The 22257-nt window shown below is 46.1% G+C and overlaps 1 protein-coding gene across 8 annotated transcripts in view; it reads left to right on the top strand.

Moving 5' to 3' along the window:
• NCOR1 (nuclear receptor corepressor 1) overlaps positions 1–22257 on the top strand; it is a 161358-nt gene that overhangs the window by 45620 nt on the left and 93481 nt on the right. For 7 of the 8 annotated variants that reach the window (XM_073668005.1, XM_073668007.1, XM_073668002.1 and 4 more), the window contains exons 3-7: positions 401–510; positions 6240–6429; positions 7061–7240; positions 9484–9597; positions 21503–21559. In XM_073668005.1, coding sequence (XP_073524106.1) covers positions 401–510; positions 6240–6429; positions 7061–7240; positions 9484–9597; positions 21503–21559 — 651 coding nt within the window. The remainder of the gene's footprint in view (positions 1–400; positions 511–6239; positions 6430–7060; positions 7241–9483; positions 9598–21502; positions 21560–22257) is intronic. The other variant, XM_073668000.1, reaches the window with a different exon arrangement.

Raw genomic sequence — 22257 nt, 5'->3', positions numbered from 1 at the left:
ATGAACAATTTGGACTTTTGGCTTCACTTTTCTTCCAGAAGCGAAATCGAGTAATTAACCCTATTAAAATATTTCTGAAGATTACATTTGCAGCTCAAAAAATAAAGTTATTTGCATTGCTTTCTGTTCAGTCTTCTAAATGGACTCTTGTAAAATGCAGAATCATGCAGCTTTGTACAAATGCCAATGCTGGAGACTCCTAGATTCTCTAATATTCGTTGCTGCATGCTTCCCTTTTTTTAATATCTAATTTTTCTGATCCACTTATACTAAAAATGTTGCTTGACTGAATGTTATTTGTGTGGGGACAGTAATCGGCCTGAATTAATGGCAGATGGAGACTCTGCATTAGAGGAGACAGCGGGTTATCTGAACACTAACGTGCCTCAATTATTTTTAGGAGTTTTCTATCCCCGAGTTCCGAAATCCTCATTTGGAAGCTTTGCAGCAACAGCAGCAGCTGAGAAGGCGTCCGTCTTTGCTCTCCGAATTTCATCCCGTGTCCGAACGGTAAGTGCTGTAGACATACGACGCATGTCATTGCCATGTATAAGAAGGGCCATTCTTATTAGAAGGATATTATAGTTTCAGCAATTTCCTCATCATCTTTTTGTATCAAGTCATTGTGTTTTTTCTCCCTTACCTTTCTGTTCTCTTTTGCTCTTATTTAGTGGAAATTTCAATTAAAATCCATACATCAATTCTCCTCCTCCTCATTGTATTATGTCTGGTTATATGACAACTGTCTGCAGCAGGAGCCTCCCCTCTTCCATATCTTAAGTAGGACACAGATTGTATGGCCAATTTTATCAAGGACTGACCCCTCAGCTGTTGGCCAGTGAAATTGTGAGCCCCAATGGCAAGATTAATCTCAATTCCCCATTAGTATGTCTTTAATTTGTGGGAGGAAACCAAACAACCCGGAGGAAACCCACGCAAACACGGGCGGAACATACAGACTCCTTGCAGATGTTGTCCTTGGTGTGATTTGCACCCAGGACCCCAGCGCTGCAAAGCAACAGTGCTAACCACATGCTCAAAAAAAAAAAGCAGAGCAGCAGTCCTGATCCATGCTTTAATTCATGTATGTGAGATTTCATCAGCCTTGTTCATGACCCCCCCCCCCCCATATTAAAAAAAAGGTAGTATTGGAGGGGTCAAAAGTCAAGTCCCAATATGCATCATTTAAAGGGAGAATGTAGACCCCTAAACTGTCACCATTGTGTTATCCAGCATGGTGGCAGGTTCACAGTGATGATCCTCTATTTTTTGGCAGAATTGGTATAACTCGGAGGAATAGCTTTGACCACTGCATTAAAGTGAATTTAATTGGCGCCCCAAACTATGAATCCGGCTTCTTTTTCACTTCATCAATGTCCCATGGACCAAGTACATAATGACAAGTCGTCCCAGCAGCATTTATCACATGTACTGATGATGGTAGTACACCTCCCCTCACTGTACATGCGCCGGATACTGTTGGAGGTGGCTTGTGATGTTGGGTACCACGAGAGGGACCAGCCGGCTTCATTGTCCACATTGTCATAAACAAAAGTTATTTCTCCATTATACTGAATAAACCATCTGTCCTGGATTACAGGTTGGTGGTTGTTTAGGGTCTAAATCCTGACAACAGCTTCCTTTTTACCATATTCTTGTTCCAAAACATTATGTCTCTGCCCCAAGCTGCATGTATATGAGTACATATAGCTGTTTGGGTTGGGGAAGGTCTTTGGTGATAGGTCTGCTTTTCTTTTTACATCATGATCGCCTTTCCTTGCTATCGGCAGCACCTTTAATCTGTCTATGGCTCCTGACTCGGGGAAGCTTTCATTCCTGGCAAACTTTTTTAGGACAATTGTCACTTTGTTTAGTTGGTAGTGTATGTGGTTTCAGCTGCCTTCATTTATGAGAAGAGCTCCCACCTAAAGATCTGTTACCTGTTAAGGTGGATATCTTATTTATCTAAAGTCACATTGCTGAAAAGCTCCAGGAATTCTTCTGCTGGAAATGTGCGTCCTAAAACCACACTGGAATGTTCTCCGGGTCCGTCAGATTGCTTGCTTGACAAATCTGGTTTCCTTGTAAAATAGTCCGCCAACCACGTAGCCTGGAGCTAAGCAGAAATGTGCTTTTCCAGAATGTAGAACGGCGTCTAGTAAAGCAAAGCTCTTCTCGGCCGCACAGTGAATAAATATTGGTTTTGAAACCATCTTGCTTGATAAATTAAAGCCTTAAACCTGTCACAATTTTATTTAAAATATCCCCCCCCTTTGTTTTTATTAAAAGTTCCTGTGTCTCCTCTGCTAAAGCCTACTATTAATACGAAGCTACTGAAAATTCACCTTTACCTCCATATTTTTTTTAAAACTAATGCAAAAAAACATGTTTGCTGCCCACACGAGTTGTCTTCTCGTTCCCCAATACGGTATATAGGGGTCACGCACAGGGAGCTCCTCCACTTAGGACCTGACCCACTGCAGCAGTACTCCATTCAAGTGAATGGTGCTAGCTGTAATCCCCTGCACAGCTGAGTGCCTGAGAGCGCCGCTGCACAAACGGAAGGTGACGCAGTGCCGGAGCCGCTCTTTTATTCTCGGGATTGGTGGAGGTACTAGTGGATGAGCCCCCAGTGATCATGAAGTTATGGCTTATCACTTGGCTATGCCATCACCTACTTAGATTACTATGCTCCTTTAATGGTGTTGGACAGGATTATAGAGGGGGTGGCCCAAGGGAAAGTAGATCACCTCCAGTACCAGTGTCACGCTCTTTGGAGGAGGGTGCAGCCGCGTGCTCCTTGGAGGAGGCCCTAGCCTCGGGCTCTTTGGAGGAGGCCCTAGCCTCGTGCTCTTTGGAGGAGGCCCTAGCCGTGCGCTCTTTGGAGGAGGCCCTAGCCGTGCGCTCTTTGGAGGAGGCCCTAGCCGTGCGCTCTTTGGAGGAGGCCCTAGCCGTGGTCTCTTTGGAGGAGGCCCTAGCCGTGGTCTCTTTGGAGGAGGCACCTAGCCGTGCGCTCTTTGGGGGAGGCACCTAGCCGTGCGCTCTTTGGAGGAGGCACCTAGCCGTGCGCTCTTTGGAGGAGGCCCTAGCCGTGCGCTCTTTGGAGGAGGCCCTAGCCGTGCGCTCTTTGGAGGAGGCCCTAGCCGTGCGCTCTTTGGAGGAGGCCCTAGCCGTGCGCTCTTTGGAGGAGGCCCTAGCCGTGGTCTCTTTGGAGGAGGCACCTAGCCGTGCGCTCTTTGGAGGAGGCACCTAGCCGTGCGCTCTTTGGAGGAGGCACCTAGCCGTGCGCTCTTTGGAGGAGGCACCTAGCCGTGCGCTCTTTGGAGGAGGCACCTAGCCGTGCGCTCTTTGGAGGAGGCACCTAGCCGTGCGCTCTTTGGAGGAGGCACCTAGCCGTGCGCTCTTTGGAGGAGGCACCTAGCCGTGCGCTCTTTGGAGGAGGCACCTAGCCGTGCGCTCTTTGGAGGAGGCAGCTAGCCGTGCGCTCTTTGGAGGAGGCACCTAGCCGTGCGCTCTTTGGAGGAGGCACCTAGCCGTGCGCTCTTTGGAGGAGGCACCTAGCCATGCGCTCTTTGGAGGAGGCACCTAGCCGTGCGCTCTTTGGAGGAGGCACCTAGCCGTGCGCTCTTTGGAGGAGGCACCTAGCTGCGCGCTCTCTGCCTGGTGACATGCAGTGTTCTGGATTTATTTTGCTGTCCTGTTCAGTTCCTGTGCACATTGCATCAGAAAGATGATCTCTATGGAACAGCAAATATTGTGGAAGGCTTTGTGCGAAGTGGATCGATTTAAGTAAACCCATGAGTCCGTCCCTGAGAATTACCCCGGAACAATACCAACAACTAATCTTGGTATTCAGAGTCTGGTGTGGAAATGGCATCAAACCGGTTCTGTCGCAAACATGAAAAAAACCGAAGCCTCCAACGGAAAGGACGGCCGAAGTCGTGCATGAAATTTCAAGATTGCAAGTAGCCCCCAAAAAACCTCGAAGATGGCCTCAGCAAGTTGTTGTATCGTGACCAACATGTCAGCGAGTGCTGAAATCTCTGAACCTCAATCCATACTGAATAACATGTGCAGGACCACAAAGAGCTGGATAAAGCTAAACGCGTAGATTACTGCGCACGATTGCTGATTATGATTGCTGGAGGAAGTTTGGACCCATTGCTGTAGTTTATGATAGACGAAGCTTGGTTCCATTTATCAGGTTATGCTCCGAGGTGCGTAGACGTGAACAGGGACCACTTTCATCTTCTGTTGTAACTTGTGGGTAAACGAATAAGAACAATCCACTTTCTTAGTCATCTTGTCATACTACCGCAGGAAGCAGGCTACTTTTCCATGGGCCTTACCAAAAACTAAATTCAAATGGATTGTGCTAAACTACAACACTAGACAAACCTACATACAGTATTGGAGTGTGGAGAAAATAAAAAGACACACTTTTGACTTCCAGCAGCGATTCATAGTATGGATCCGTTTGGCATATGTGATGTGCACACTGTCCAAGCTTTAGAATATTGATCCAGCAAAGGAAGCCTTGCAGAATGGTGAATCCAGCTCCGCAGCATAATACCTCTTGTAACCATAGGTTCAGTCAAGCGCCTTAAACATCCGTGTGCTTTACATATGCAAAACTGATAGCGTACAGACCTATGCAAGTCAGGGTGGTAGCTGACATGAACCTTTTTACACACGGGTCGATGGTCTGCATGCACTAAAGCACAGCTTGCACTACTTTATCCTGATTTTGGAACGTAGTCGCCCATTATAAGTCAATAGATGTGAAAAAAAATGGATCACGTACAGCTTACAGACATTTTTGCATATCCTGCGTCTGAACCAGGCGTAAAGGTCAGTCCTGACTTATAGATCCGCATATCACACTGGACTGATGCATTTGTTTTGATGCCAAGTAAAACTGATCCGATTTTTAAAGTATCGACCATTGTCTCCTATATATTTTATGAAATTGTATAGAAGTCCTAGAAAGATTCAGGTGGCTATTTATTAGGTGATTTTAAATGTGATTCCTCCATTATTGTGGCAGAAAATATATGAATAAATTGACAGCTTTCTGACTGATAATGGCAGCACTGATTGGATAGTGTCACAGTGTACAGGGACACGCACCTCAACTGTGCCAAGTCCCAGGTGTCAGTTTATTATTAAAGGAAATCTGTCAGCAGTTTTTTTTTCTACCTGAGAGCAGCATAATGTAGGAAAAGAGAAACTGAATCCAACGATGTATCACTTAGATTACTGGGTGCTGCTGTTCTCGCACAATCAGAGCTTTTAGAATTAGAAGGAAGCAGAGCTGAAAAGCTAACCCCGCCCACATCAGGCTCTGTGTGTACAAAGTCCATAGACAGTGAGCTGCTAATCACGGGAGGGGGCGGAGTCGGACTAGTCTGGCAATGTTACTCTCTTAGGGATAAATCCTTCACATTTAGTAAACTACAGCACGCACTTTGACAAGTGACACATCCCTGAATGCTGTGTTTCAGCCTCTATCTCCTGCTGTCTTCAGATTTCATAGCAAAAACCTGCTGACAGATTCTTTTTAACTTTCCAGGAGGAATAATAGAGGTACAGAACAAAGCAGTGTTTTTTTAAAAAAAAAAAAAAAAGATCCAGAATTGTTACTTCATGAGAAATAAAATAATTTATTAAAACTGACATTTCAAAAGTGCTGACTCCCCTCCTCAACCGATAAGTCTGCATTTAGTCTTAAAGGCAATCTGTCATTAAGTTTTTGAGAGTAGCATTTTGTATTGACAGAGACCCTGATTCCAGTGATGGGTCACTTACTAGGCTGCTTGCTGTAGTTTTAATTAAATCACTATTTAACAGCAGGAGATTATCACTAGAGTTCTAGTAAACCTGCTACCACGTAGTCCAACCGTGCCCTCCTTCTGATTGGCAGATTTCTGCCTATGCACAGCACACAGAGAAGCAGCCAATCAGTGGTGGGGGCGGGGTTATACAGAGCTCAGCATTCAGAGGATTGATAGTTTTGTGACACGTAAAGCAGTGATTTTATCAAAACTTTAGCAAGTAGCCCAGTAGTGACCGACCACTGGAATCGAGGTTTCCGCCCCTACAGCATGTTGCTCTCGGTGTAGCAAAAAACTGGTGACGGATTCTTATTAAATACCTAGCCATTCCATGATAAATATACCTTGCATTTGACGATGGTACAACAAATGTGCTATATGTTAATGGTTAAATTAATTTTGCAGGCCTCAGGACAGGCGAACAGGGTATGAGCAGCAGTACCATTCCTCAGCTCAGGGCGAGCATGAAGGGCTGGAGTCTAAGAGACCTCGGCTGGAGCAGGTTGACTCTCACTACCGAGTTTCTGCTGGTTCTGTTGTACCTCTTGTATCAACCATCCAGGATGGGCTTCGAGCACAAGGGGATATTAAGAAGGTAGGTGCCTGCTTATATGCAAGGGCTCGCTATGGGACACTGGTGTGATGAATACATTTTTTCTTATATATAATCTAATATATTCAGTATATTTTTGCCTTCCATTACTGATCCAGCGTCTTCCACTACACGTGGCAGTCACACATACAGTGGATCATTGCAACATTTACACCGGGCACTCCAGATGTCTGTTCTCTGGAATGGTCCTAGACGTCGGACCCCGAGTATGTAAAATACTGACAAAATACTGAACGTGGCTTAGTCCATGGAGCCCCCCAAACAGATCATATTTTCAGTATTCCCTTAATATTGCACAGGTCATGGCGTCATTATCAAGGCATCAGAAATGCTCTTTAGGGGGGGAGGGGATGACTGTAATTTGGGAAACACTGGTGTAAGGAGTGCCGGTCCCCAATACTCAGTGCCGCTCCATTCACACCGCATTCTCCGGATCGGTGGTGGTCTCAGCGACCATATATTTATCATCTATCCTGTATATACATGTTTATTGGACAAACACATTCATGTTAATATGATAATGGCGACAGATTCCCTGCTTTACAATATATTTTTTTATATATAGTAAATCTGTATTTATTCATTAGTGTAAGTAATGTTTGTGTTTTTTAAGGAACAGGGACTGTCCGGCAAACATGAGGGAGCCTCATCCCCCCTCTCTGGCCAACCCAATGATGACCAGGACGCATCTCCCTCCAAACTCTCGAAAGAAGAATTGATTCAAAGTATGGACAGGGTGGACCGAGAAATCGCAAAGGTGGAACAACAGATTCTGAAACTGAAGAAAAAACAGGTATTAAACTCCTCTGTGCTTGGTACTGGCGTGAATCACTGCTGCTATAGATGCTGATCTGTTCACTTGTGTAAAGTCTTACACGTTTATGGAATTACTCATGAATTAATGGCGTATTCCCATCTCCACCATAATATCCCGAGATGTAGTAGGTGTAATAATAATAATAATAATATTAGCAAATACCTCCAATTAAAAATTTAGCATAGTTCTTCTGATTAGCTATGTTGCTTACCCCATGTGCAGGGAATTGCAGTAGCTTAGGAATCCATGGTTATGACCCTCGTATAATGGCAGTTAGCTATTAGTGGTTGCAACCATGGATTCCTAAGCTACTGCAATTCCCTGCATGTGGGGTAAGCAACATAGCTAATCTGAAGAACTATACAACATTTCTAATTGGAGGTATTTGCTAATATTATTATTATTATTACACCTACTGCATATTAAGAATAATAATATCCTTTTTATGGTGACGGTCAGGGTTATAATAATACGGGCTGCAAGTGGACTCTTTTTACTTGTGAGACAAGTATAGATATGTGACCAATGATCCGATTTCCTGGAATACAAAAATGCAGTGTCTCTTCTGCTTGGATGAAACGTGAACGCTGCAACCCATCAGCTACTGGTGATTGGCTGCAGTTCTCACTCAATGGCCCCGTCATCTGCCGATCCCAGCGGATGAGTACGGAGGTGTACCAGCACCTGTCTGGAAGGAAATATCTTTCTTTTTATTTCTTTTTCCTCCCATGGCCCATTAATAAGGCTTTGTCCAGTATATTAACCCATTCAGTTCCAGGATTTTTTAAATTTTTTTGCACCTGTTCTTCCATGATCTATAACTTTTATATATTTATTTTTTCATGTAGCCGTATCAGGGTTTATTTATTTGCGGGACAAGTTGTAATTTTGAGTTACCCTAATCCGTTTACCATACAGTGTACTAAAAAATAGGAAGGAAAAAAAAACCCAAGTGGAATGAAATAGTTAAAAAAAATGTCAATGCAAAGTTTTTATGGCGTCCAAAAATGAACTGGTCATTTGGTTTTTCAGGCCGGTATTATTATGGCCGTGCCAGATTTGTATAGATTGAATCATCAAGCGCTCCATTACAAGTACTGCTGTCAGCGATGGATACTTGGTTAAACAGCGGTGATCAGAGTTAGCTCTGGTCGCGGCTGATACAGACAGATGCTGGCTGTGTGCCAAAGCTTAATCTCTTGTCCTGAGAACTCATCAATCGCTCAAAAATCTGCTTTGGAGCGCTCCTGCGCATACACAGAGCGGTGCATGGGCTCATACGGTCTATCCCACTCTGTGAGCGCTCATGTACTTGACAATGAAGGGTGTAATGGGCCAGATGGTGAACGGTGTCCTGGGTACAGTCCTAGATTTGGAGATGTGGCGGGGGAGTGAAGAGCGATAGCAGTGCTCGCTCTCACTTCTGCAACATGTAAAACTAAAGAATGACAAAAAGTGGAATAGGGTGACATCCGGGTAAAAAGTATGAATAAAAATGCACAATTGTGCTCACTTGGTAGGGTCGTGTTCACACAACCATTGAAAAGGCTTAGGCTTCTTCAGAACCGCAAGGAGAAATCGAGGAAGAAAATAGAAACAAATGGGTTAACCTGCACTCATGAGAAGGCAGGAATCCAAGTATTGCGGTTTATTTGTCAACGCGTTTCGAATTATTAAAACTTCTTCATCAGGACAAACCACAATCGCGTTGACAAATAAACCGCAATACTTGGATTCCTGCCTTCTCATCGCGCAGGTTAACCCATTTGTTTCCATAAACCGCAATACTTGGATTCCTGCCTTCTCATCGCGCAGGTTAACCCATTTGTTTCCATAAACCGCAATACTTTGATTCCTGCCTTCTCATCGCGCAGGTTAACCCATCTGTTTCGGCTTTCTTCCTCGACTTCTGCGACATGGACATGAAGTTCTTGACGTTGCAGAAGCTGCTGCGTGCGCCGGTGTTTCTAGAGTTTTGTAGCGGATCTGTAGGCAGATTAGTCCTTTTGTGTCCAACGGGTAAGCTTGATAATTTTGGTTAGTGAGCGTGCTCCCGTTCGATCACTGGTTTATGTGATGGAGCGCCCCCTTTCTCTGTCAGCGTTGGACCCAAATCCAGAAATGTAAACACACTGTGGCTTCTCGATGTGACTTGACGCTGATTGGAGTTTTACTTTGTATGATGGAGATTATTTTTTTTCCACTCTTATGTAACTTAGCAACAGCTTGAAGAAGAAGCAGCCAAACCTCCGGAGCCTGAGAAGCCCGTCTCCCCTCCACCTGTGGAGCAGAAACACCGCAGTATCGTCCAAATTATCTATGATGAGAACCGGGTAAGTGGCCACTTTATTTTCTCCGCCGTGTCCTGGACATTTATACTGCTACTTGGTCTTTAATAACCGAGCTGGGCTCAGTAATTCTTCTAAGGCTGAGTTCACATGATGCGTTTTTAATGCGTTTCCGCGGCGTTTTTGCAGTTGCGGAAACGCATTAAAAACGCATGGTAGAAGGGCAGCAATGTTCCCCAATTGAAATCCGCATGTGCTGTGCCCATGATGCGGATTTTTCCGCAGCGTAAACTCTGCGCTCAAAAATCCGCAGCATGTCAATTAATTTTGCGGAAACGCTGCTCTTTTGCCGCCATTGACTTGCATTAGACCGCATGGAATCCGCATCACTGTATATGTAGATGCGCATTCCTTGCGTTCTAATGTGCGGATGGTACCCGGGTGTGGAGGAGAGGACTCTCAACCAGACCCAGGTACCATTAAAAAAAAAAGAATAAAATAAAAAATATATATATACTCACCTTCTGACGGCCCGCGCAGCGCTCCTGCTTGGTTTCCGGAACTTTGGGGTTGAATGAAAAAGGACCTTCGCTGACGTCAGAGTCATGTGATGGGTCATGTGACGCTGACGTCGGCAGGTCCTAAAGTCTTCACTGCCGGCAGCCGGGACCGAGCGAAACCGGACACCGGGGGCCATCAGAGGGTAAAGTATATATTTATTTTTTTGACATTCACACACTATATAAATCCATGCCGGTTGCATGGATTTATATAGTGTGAAGTTGACAAGCACTTTCCAAGTGATGCTAAAATCGCTTGGGAAGCGCTTGTCAACCCGCATGCGGAAATGAATGTGAAGACTGCTTCACATCCGCATGTCCCTGGCAGGAAACCGCATGTACAATCCGCATGCGTTTTTTCCTGCCAGGGAGATGCAGAAATGCTCAGGAAAAAATCCTGAGCATTTCTGCATCGTGTGCACATACCCTAAAGCTTCGTATTTTACACTTTTTATTCTTTTCCTTGTGCGTATTCTTATCAGTTTTGTATTAACTTGACTGATTTACATGCTTAAAGGGGTTGTCCAGCTTGGCCAAATTATTTTCAAAACTGCTAATATGGTAAAGGAAGCAGTTCAGACACTTGTGGGTCACATGCTGGTCTTTGCTTTCTTTTTCAGCTCTAACCGCTGCAGCCAATCACTGGTTGTAGCGGATTATCAAGGATTTGGAACCATAATTGATGAGGGGGATATAGTTTTATTTTCTTGTTTTAGAATATTTTAGGCTTTTTTTCAAATCTATTTTGCCTATCTGGATAACGCCTTTAAATATACAAGGATGTGTGCAGATATGCAATTTGGCTAATTGTCGCTGATACTAGGAGTATAATTAGGGCAAATAGAGTATAAATATCTATGTATAAACCATTATACCTATGATGTAGCACTCATTGTCCTGCTCCTTAACTGCCGTGCTGCTTCATTTCCTATAGTTTTAGTATTGCAGGTTTGGTTGTATCAGCTGCTTTTGTTGATTTCCCAGTCGGGTTGATCTGCCGGTAATACACGCGATGTTGGTTTTTCGCTTTTAGGACTGCACTTTAAATTTGTGGTTTCCAGCATTTCTGTGAGTGAGATTAGGAGCTTGTTCTTATGCGAGAGCGGCTGACAATAAAGCCTAGCAGCGAGATGGGGGGAAAAACAGACTTCTGCAAGACTTGACGCTTTTCTCACTTTATAAGAATGCATTTGGATTAACAAACGTTTAAGAAAAAAAAAAAAAAAAAACTCACTGAATTTACTTTCATTCATTCATTGATGGCATATTACTACAACTACAATCCCCCAGGTCTCAATCCAAATAAAGATTGGGGGAATTTATTGGGGAAAACAATCTAATCCTCATATTGAAAGACGTCTTGTTGGTGGCATATACCACAGGACATCTTCTGAGGTGCCTTGGCGGCACAATGAGAACCTAAGCAATATTAGGCTCATTTAATTTTAAGTTAAAGGGGGATTAACCAGTGAAAACTGCTAATTCCCTATCTGCAGGACCTCTTGCTGGTCAGTGGGTGTCCCCACCACTGGTAGCCACAGAAATCAGATCGGGGAGTTTTTATCCCCGTTATGAAATTCCACGGCACATCGGACACCCACTGCTCCATTAATTCCCTGTGTAGCTGCTGGAAAAAGCCGAGCATAGCGCTTGACAGCCCCATAAGAGATCAATGGAGCAGGGGTAGAGCATGTGCACTACTGCCTCATAATAAGGGCTCGTGCACATGACCGGTTTTGTTCCTTAGACCGAAGAAAAGATTGCAGCAGGGGGATTTGCATCCGTAAATCGGATCACACTCGGCCATGCAAATCAATTTGTCATAAATCCCGCCCATCGGCGCCCCGTCACGTGATCACGGGGCGCCGATGGGTTATCATGACAGCTGGGGGTATACAGAAGACCCTCGTGCCTGTCATTGTGATACTCCTGAGAATGCTGGCTCGTGGCCGGCATTCATAGGAGATCGTGATTTCTGCTATACATAGCCATGCTGAAGTCCTGCTATGTGCAGCACAGGCAATTGGATGATCGCAGCTTCAAGTCTCCTAAGGAGACTATTGAACACAGTAAAAAGTGAACAAAATTTTTTTTTTTTTCATATTTATTAAAACTATTTCAAATCATCCCCCTTTTAGCCTTTCGAAAATAAAAAAAACAAATAAAAAAAATGGTATCGCTGCTTTCAAAAATGTCTGATCTATCAAAATATAAAATAAATTAATCCAATTGGTAATCAGCATAACGAAAAAAAAAATTACATTTTTTTTGGCCTCCGCAATATTGCAATAAAATGCAATAATGTATCCACTCCAAAATGGTGTCAATAAAAACATCAACGCAAAAAATAAGCCTTCACCCAGCCCGAGATCCCGAAAAATGGAGACGCTACTGGTGTCGGAAAATGGTAAGACACGTAAAAACCTTAAAGTATACATGTTTGGTTTCTGCGTACGCGTAGTGACCTGGGGAATCATATTGTCAGGTCAGTTTTAAGATGTAGTGAACATCATAAAAAAAAATCCCAAAAGCAATTGTGGAATTGCACTTTTTTTTTCACTTTTGTATTATCTGCCTGTAGAGGCAGGATTATATCACCATATATATTACACTTTTGCACCGATACTTCATACCATTAAAGCCCTTTATTACGCAGAACTATTCAGCACTATGCACAGTGATGTCAGTGGCGTCATACTGAGGCATATTGTAAAGCTCATCCTCAGTTCTGCTAATGAAGTGGTTGTCTCGTGTTCTTCTCTTCAGGAGCGCACTGCTCCTCTGCCTCCCAGCTTCCTGCTTGTCTAGGGGTGATGTGCTCCTGAAGATCTACAGCTTGGGTCAGCGGCATGATCACTCCACTGCTCCAAGCTGTGCGCTTGCTTCCATAATACAAGCAGAGACCGCTTTCCTCTGCAGTATGGCAGAAGTGCAGGGATGGTCAGATCCAGCAATCCTCCAGCTTCAGAGCAGCGCTTGCAAGCTATAGAGCAGTTTGTAAGCGCTTGATTTCTGCGATTCAGTGTCTTATTCAAGAGAAATCCACATTTTTTTTAGTATATGTACATGAACTGTTAAGATCTATTGCCCGGACACAGATCTTCCTAAGAATCTGCCTCCAGAACTTATTTTAAATGAAAGGATGTTACCAGTATGAGACATGTAATGACTGACAGTTTGCCCTCCTGATCCCTGCGGAGCTGTGAGTGATTACAACTGAAAGCTGCAGAAGTTTTTGTAGTGAGTCAAAGTTTAGCTCTGCTGTCCTGTGGTAGTTATAATCACACATAGCTCTGCAATGTGATCAGGGGGGCAGACTGTCGGTTATTACATGTCTCACACAGGTAATGCCCCCTTTCATTTAAAATAAGTTCTGGAGGCAGATTCTTGGGGAGATGTGTGTCCTGCCCATAGATCTTAACAGCTCATTTATAAATTGAAGGGAATCTGTCAGTAGAGTCAACCCTCCTAAGCAGTCTATATGGGCATGTAGGTTATACACTGTGTGCAGAATTATTAAGCAAGTTGTATTTTAGAGGATTATTTTTATTATTGATCAACAACTGTTCTCAATCAACTGAAAAGACTCATAAATATCCAAGCTTAATATTTTTGGAAGTTGGAGTGGGGTTTTATTTAGATTTGGATATCTTAGGAGGATATCTGTTTGTGCAGGTAACTATTACTGTGCAGAATTATTAGGCAACTTAATAAAAACCAAATATAATCCCATCTCACTTGTTTATTTTCACCAGGAAACCAATATAAGTGCACACAATTTAGAAATAAATATTTCTGACATGCAAAAACCCCAAAAATTAGTGATCAATATAGCCACCTTTCTTTATGATGACACTCAACAGCCTTCCATCCATAGATTCTGTCAGTTGCTTGATCTGTTTTTGATCAACATTGCGTGCAGCAGCCACCACAGCCTCCCAGATACTGTTCCGAGAGGTGTACTGTTTTCCCTCCCTGTAGATTTCACATTTTATGATGGACCACAGGTTCTCTATGGGGTTCAGATCAGGTGAACAAGGGGCCCATGTCATTATTTTTTCTTCTTTTAGACCTTTACTGGCCAGCCACGCTGTGGAGTAGTTGGATGCATGTGATGGAACATTGTCCTGCATGAAAATCATGTTTTTCTTGAAAGATACCGACTTCTTCCTGTACCACTGCTTGAAGAAGTTGTCTTCCAGAAACTGGCAGTAGGTCTGGGAGTTGAGCTTCACTCCATCCTCAACCCGAAAAGGTCCCACAAGTTCATCTTTGATGATACCAGCCCATACCAGTACCCCACCTCCATCTTGCTGGCGTCTGAGTCGGAGTGGAGCTCTCGGTCCTTTACTGATCCAGCCTCTGGCCCATCCATCTGGCCCATCAAGAGTCACTCTCATTTCATCAGTGTATAAAACCTTTGAAAAATCAGTCTTAAGATATTTCTTGGCCCATTTTTGACGTTTTATCTGATGTTTCTTGTTCATAGGTGGTTGTTTTTCAGCCTTCCTTACCTTGGCCATGTCCCTGAGTATCGCACACCTTGTGCTTTTTGATACTCCAGTAACGTTGCAGCTCTGATATATGGCAAAACTGGTGGCGAATGGCATCTTGGCAGCTTCACGCTTGATTTTCCTCAATTCATGGGCAGTTATTTTGCGCCTTTTTTGGCCAACACGCTTCTTGCGACCCTGTTGTCTATTTGCCATGAAACGCTTGATTGTTCGGTGATCACGCTTCAAAAGTTTGGAAATGTCAAGACTGCTGCATCCCTCTGCAAGACATCTGACAATTTTGGACTTTTCAGAGCCTGTCAAATCTCTCTTCTGACCCATTTTGCCAAAGGAAAGGTAGTTGCCTAATAATTAAGCACACCTTATATAGGGTGTTGATGTCATTAGTCAACACCCCTCCTCATTACAGAGATGCGCATCACCAGATTTACTTAATTGGTAGTTGGCTCTCAAGCCTATGCAGCTTGGAGTAGGACAACATGTATAAAAAGTATCATGTGATCAAAATACGCATTTGCCTAATAATTCTGCACGCGGTGTAGAAAGTAGAATAAAGGGATACCTTGGTATCTGCAATCCATTAGCTTATTCCAGAGAAATCCACATTTTCTAATATGTAAATGAGCTGTTAAGATCTATGGGCCGGACACTGATCTCCCTGAGAATTTGCCTCTAGAGATTATTTTACATTAAAGGGAGATAATTACCGGTGTGAGACATGTAACTAACATAGAACAGTAGAACTGAACTTTGTTTTCTTACAAACACATTTACTGCAGCTCTCACAGCTCTGCTGTATTGCAGCACTGTCTGCCTGTGAGATGGAAGCTGAAGCTGAGAGGAACCTGCAGATGTGTCAGGTACAATCACACACACCTCTGCAGTGAGATCAGGAGAGTGGCCATTACACATCACACTAGTGACACCTCCTTTAATTTAAAATAAGCTTTGAAGACCGATTCTTTTATGTTCGACCCATAGATCTTAATAGTTCATTTACATGTAAGAAAAACATTGATCTGGAATAAGACACTGGTTCACAAATATCAAGGTATCATTTTATTCAGCCTCCCATGACCTGCACTGTTTAGGAGAGTTGATCCTACTGACAGATTAACTTTAAGGGAATGTATGCAAATAATTGTTTAGGTAGACACTTTGCCTGCGCTTCTGTTAACATCAGATCGAGACATACTTTACAGCAGAATGACGGACCATTGACCACCATAGTCTGGTACTGAATCATTGACTTCTGATTTGTCTAGATGTCATTGTGTAGTGAGGGGAGGAGGTGAGCTGTTATCACATATTGTGAATGCTGGGTCTAATATACTGTGTATACTCGAGTATATGCCGAGGCACCTAATTTTACCACAAAAAATTTGGAAAACTTATTGACTCGAGTATAAGCCTAGGGTGGGAAATGCAGCAGCTACTGGTAAATTTCCCCATCCTGGTATGCATGGCACCCCTCATCCCAGTCCTAGTATGCATGGCACCCCTCATCCCAATCCTGGTATGCATGGCACCCCTCATCCCAATCCTGGTATGCATGGCACCCCTCATCCGAATCCTGGTATGCATGGCACCCCTCATCCGAATCCTGGTATGCATGGCACCCCTCATCCGAATCCTGGTATGCATGGCACCCCTCATCCCAATCCTGGTATGCATGACACCCCTCATCCCAATCCTGCTATGCATGGCACCCCTCATCCCAGTCCTAGTATGCATGGCACCCCTCATCCCAATCCTGGTATGCATGGCACCCCTCATCCCAATCCTGGTATGCATGGCACCCCTCATCCCAATCCTGGTATGCATGGCACCCCTCATCCCAATCCTGGTATGCATGGCACCCCTCATCCCAATCCTGGTATGCATGGCACCCCTCATCCCAATCCTGGTATGCATGGCACCCCTCATCCCAATCCTGGTATGCATAGCACCCCTCATCCCAATCCTGGTATGCATGGCACCCCTCATCCCAATCCTGGTATGCATGACACCCCTCATCCCAATCCTGGTATGCATGGCACCCCTCATCCCAATCCTGGTATGCATGGCACCCCTCATCCCAATCCTGGTATGCATGGCACCCCTCATCCCAATCCTGGTATGCATGGCACCCCTCATGCCAATCCTGATATGCATGGCACCCCTCATCCCCAATCCTGCTATGCATGGCACCCCTCATGCCAATCCTGGTATGCATGGCACCCCTCATCCCAATCCTGCTATGCATGGCACCCCTCATCCCAATCCTGCTATGCATGGCACCCCTCATCCCAATCCTGCTATGCATGGCACCCCTCATCCCAATCCTGCTATGCATGGCACCCCTCATCCCAATCCTGCTATGCATGGCACCCCTCATCCCAATCCTGCTATGCATGGCACCCCTCATCCCAATCCTGCTATGCATGGCACCCCTCATCCCAATCCTGCTATGCATGGCACCCCTCATCCCAATCCTGCTATGCATGGCACCCCTCATCCCAATCCTGCTATGCATGGCACCCCTCATCCCAATCCTGCTATGCATGGCACCCCTCATCCCAATCCTGCTATGCATGGCACCCCTCATCCCAATCCTGCTATGCATGGCACCCCTCATCCCAATCCTGCTATGCATGGCACCCCTCATCCCAATCCTGCTATGCATGGCACCCCTCATCCCAATCCTGCTATGCATGGCACCCCTCATCCCAATCCTGCTATGCATGGCACCCCTCATCCCAATCCTGCTATGCATGGCACCCCTCATCCCAATCCTGCTATGCATGGCACCCCTCATCCCAATCCTGGTATGCATGGCACCCCTCATCCCCAATCCTGGTATGCATGGCATCCCTCATCCCCAATCCTGGTATGCATGGCACCCCTCATCCCCAATCCTGGTATGCATGGCATCCCTCATCCCCAATCCTGTTATGCATGGCATCCCTCATCCCCAATCCTGGTATGCATGGCATCCCTCATCCCCAATCAAGGTATGCATGGCATCCCTCATCCCCAATCAAGGTATGCATGGCATCCCTCATCCCCAATCAAGGTATGCATGGCATCCCTCATCCCCAATCAAGGTATGCATGGCATCCCTAATCCCCAATCAAGGTATGCATGGCACCCCTCATCCCCAATCCTGGTATGCATGGCACCCCTCATCCCAATCCCGGTATGCATGGCACCCCTCATCCCAATCCCGGTATGCATGGCACCCCTCATCCCAATCCTGGTATGCATGGCACCTCTCTATCCCAATCCTGGTATGCATGGCACCCCTCATCCCAATCCTGGTATGCATGGCACCCCTCATCCCAATCCTGGTATGCATGGCACCCCTCATCCCAATCCTGGTATGCATGGCACCCCTCATCCCTATCCCGGTATGCATGGCACCCCTCATCCCAATCCCGGTATGCATGGCACCCCTCATCCCAATCCCGGTATGCATGGCACCCCTCATCCCAATCCCGGTATGCATGGCACCCCTCATCCCAGTCCCGGTATGCATGGCACCCCTCATCCCAGTCCCGGTATGCATGGCACCCCTCATCCCAGTCCCGGTATGCATGGCACCCCTCATCCCAGTCCCGGTGTGCATGGCACCCCTCATCCCAATCCCGGTATGCATGGCACACCTCATCCCAATCCCGGTATGCATGGCATCCCTCATCCCCAATCCTGGTATGCATGGCATCCCTCATCCCCAATCCTGGTATGCATGGCATCCCTCATCCCCAATCCTGGTATGCATGGCATCCCTCATCCCCAATCCTGGTATGCATGGCATCCCTCATCCCCAATCAAGGTATGCATGGCATCCCTCATCCCCAATCAAGGTATGCATGGCACCCCTCATCCCCAATCCCGGTATGCATGGCACCCCTCATCCCAATCCCGGTATGCATGGCACCCCTCATCCCAATCCCGGTATGCATGGCACCCCTCATCCCAGTCCCGGTATGCATGGCACCCCTCATCCCAGTCCCGGTATGCATGGCACCCCTCATCCCAATCCCGGTATGCATGGCACACCTCATCCCAATCCCGGTATGCATGGCACCCCTCATCCCCAATCCTGGTATGCATGGCATCCCTCATCCCCAATCCTGGTATGCATGGCATCCCTCATCCCCAATCCTGGTATGCATGGCATCCCTCATCCCCAATCCTGGTATGCATGGCATCCCTCATCCCCAATCCTGGTATGCATGGCATCCCTCATCCCCAATCCTGGTATGCATGGCATCCCTCATCCCCAATCCTGGTATGCATGGCATCCCTCATCCCCAATCAAGGTATGCATGGCATCCCTCATCCCCAATCAAGGTATGCATGGCACCCCTCATCCCCAATCCTGGTATGCATGGCACCCCTCATCCCCAATCCTGGTATGCTTGGCACCCCTCATCCCCAATCCTGGTATGCTTGGCACCCCTCATCCCCAATCCTGGTATGCTTGGCACCCCTCATCCCCAATCCTGGTATGCTTGGCACCCCTCTTCCCCAATCCTGGTATGCATGGCACCCCTCATCCCCAATCCTGGTATGCATGGCACCCCTCATCCCCAATCCTGGTATGCATGGCACCCCTCATCCCCAATCCTGGTATGCATGGCACCCCTCATCCCCAATCCTGGTATGCATGGCACCCCTCATCCCCAATCCTGGTATGCATGGCACCCCTCATCCCCAATCCTGGTATGCATGGCACCCCTCATCCCCAATCCTGGTATGCATGGCACCCCTCATCCCAATCCTGGTATGCATGGCACCCCTCATCCCAATCCTGGTATGCATGGCACCCCTCATCCCAAATCCTGGTTTGCATGGCACCCCTCATCCCCAATCCTGGTATGCATGGCACTCCTCATCCCCAATCCTGGTATGCATGGCATCCCTCATCCCCAATCCCGGTATGCATGGCACCCCTCATCCCCAATCCCGGTATGCTTGGCACCCCTCTTCCCCAATCCCGGTATGCTTGGCACCCCTCTTCCCCAATCCCGGTATGCATGGCACAGCTCATCCCCAATCCTGGTATGCATGGCACCCCTCATCCCCAATCCTGGTATGCATGGCACCCCTCATCCCCAATCCTGGTATGCATGGCACCCCTCATCCCAATCCTGGTATGCATGGCACCCCTCATCCCAAATCCTGGTTTGCATGGCACCCCTCATCCCCAATCCTGGTATGCATGGCACTCCTCATCCCCAATCCTGGTATGCATGGCATCCCTCATCCCCAATCCCGGTATGCATGGCACCCCTCATCCCCAATCCCGGTATGCTTGGCACCCCTCTTCCCCAATCCCGGTATGCTTGGCACCCCTCTTCCCCAATCCCGGTATGCATGGCACAGCTCATCCCCAATCCTGGTATGCATGGCACCCCTCATCCCCAATCCTGGTATGCATGGCACCCCTCATCCCCAATCCTGGTATGCATGGCACCCCTCATCCCCAATCCTGGTATGCATGGCACCCCACATCCCCAATCATGGTATGCATGGCCACCTCATCCCCAATCCTGGTTTACATGGTCCCCACTATCCTGGTATGCATGGTACCCCCCATCCCCCATCCTGGTATGCATGGCCCGCTCATCCCCCATCCTGGTATGCATGGGCTCCTCATCCCCAATCCTGGTATACATGGCCCCCCATCACTGCACACATGAAAAAAAATAAGCACTCCTACTCACCTTCCTTCCCTCTACTCCAGCGCTGCGTCCTGTCTGCCAGCAGCTCACCTCAGCATCTGAGCAGTGCATGACGTCACTGCCATGCGCCGTCAGACACCGAGGTGAGCTGCTGGGATATTCACTCCTCTCCACGCTGAGACTATGGCCATGGAGAGGAGTGAATAGTCATTCTCCTTAATAGCGCAGTGTGAGTCGCAGCTTCCGCTTCCTGCAGCGGCTCTGCGATCACATGTGCCCGCTACTAAAGAGAATGTATATTAATCTATTCTCCACGCCCATTGGAGTGGAGAAGAGTGAATATTCACTTTCTTTAGCAGCGGGCACACGTGGCAGCTGCAGCAGCGGCTACTGCCTATGCCTGCTCCTCCGCCGCCACAACCCCCCCCACCCCACCGGTATGTCATGCATATATGATTATATACCCGAGTATACGCCGAGGGGGGCTTTTTCAGCATAAAAAATGTGCTGAAAAAGTTGGCTTATACTCGAGTTTATACGGTAATCACAGGCAGGATTACTATTTAAAAAAACATCCTTTTTTGTAAAAAATATTATTGAAATCTTGCAGTTTTCACTTTTACTTTGAAAAGCTTTAGTAATAGACTGATGCTTCTAGTTCTGTACAGATCACTTCTCAGCAGTCATATGTTTTATAAAACGTCTTGTCTGCCTTGCATGTCTTATTGAAAGTCTGTGCTTGCTATGATGAGAGGGTTGTCAGTCAGGGCAGAGCGGGCATGTGAACAGTGAGGAGACTGTGACTAGTCCCAACTTGCAGCACCGCCCACTTGCAGCACCGCCCACTTGACTCTTGAAAACTGAACGCAGCAGTTCTAGAACTTCAATTTCTCCATCCAAGTAAAAGTCGTGATTTAATCAGGGAAATGTCTACTTGGATACTTATGCACTTTATAGAAAGCTGGAAGTTTAATTACCAAGATTTTGATTAATTGTTCCCTTTTAACTTAACAACAAGGCTAAACTATGGGTCATTGTCTAATCCTATGTTTTTAATGTTTCTTTAGAGTTGTAGTTCATTGTGGGGGGGCAAACTCTCCTCTTTTTCGCTATTAAATTTCCCTTTACCGTGTTCTGTTCTTTGTTGCTCTAAACAGAGTTTAGATTCGTCTTTCTCTTAAAAATCCAGTACTATTGTATCTTGCAGAAAAAAGCAGAGGAAGCGCATAAGATTTTAGAAGGTCTTGGCCCGAAAGTAGAGCTGGTGAGTACGGTTCACTATTCTACAGCTCGCTGTATTACCGCTCGTGGTTTTACATTTACTAGGAACTTCATGCTCACAAGTCTGTGTGCCCTTAATACCCCCAATCTGTTAGAAGGTATTTAAATATGGTAATAGTGATATTTCTGTATGGGAACTTGTCCCCCAATAAAATAGATACATTTTTTTTGTAAAGATTCGAAGTGCCAGTCCTGAGAAATGTAGCGTATACAACATATGCAAATCCGCCTGTAAGTGCACTGGGGATGTGTCTGTGCACTTGGATGTAGCAGACAAATGGCATTGACAACCCCCCGCCCATCCCTGATGATTTTGAGCCTGCTGTGCATAAGACTTGCGTTGCATTCCTTATGACTAGCGCAGCCAATCTCTACCAACCATACCACTACTCTCATATGTAATAGTCATGGCTGCTTACTTTAAAAGTTAATCTTGCACGTTTGATACTGTGTCTTCCAACACAGTAGAATAAGCTAAAAATCTGTCCGGGGTTCCACGTGACCGCTGTAGTTAATGAGCGGCCTTCACGTTTTATCTGAATAGAAAGAAGCAGCTGCAACAATTCAGCGCCTCATGAAAGGAAGCCTGTCACCAGGTTTTCCCCATATAAATAAGGTCAGCACCTGTACGCCCTCATATACAGTATTCTAGATTGCTGTATATACGTCCTCGATGCGCTC

Source organism: Phyllobates terribilis, unplaced genomic scaffold, assembly GCF_046119375.1.
Source record: "Phyllobates terribilis strain yellow unplaced genomic scaffold, ASM4611937v1 Scaffold_2__4_contigs__length_985480577, whole genome shotgun sequence".
Lineage (NCBI taxonomy): Eukaryota > Metazoa > Chordata > Amphibia > Anura > Dendrobatidae > Phyllobates > Phyllobates terribilis.
The sequence above is the reverse complement of the archived record's forward strand: the minus strand, read 5'-3'. Positions and strand labels throughout refer to the sequence as shown.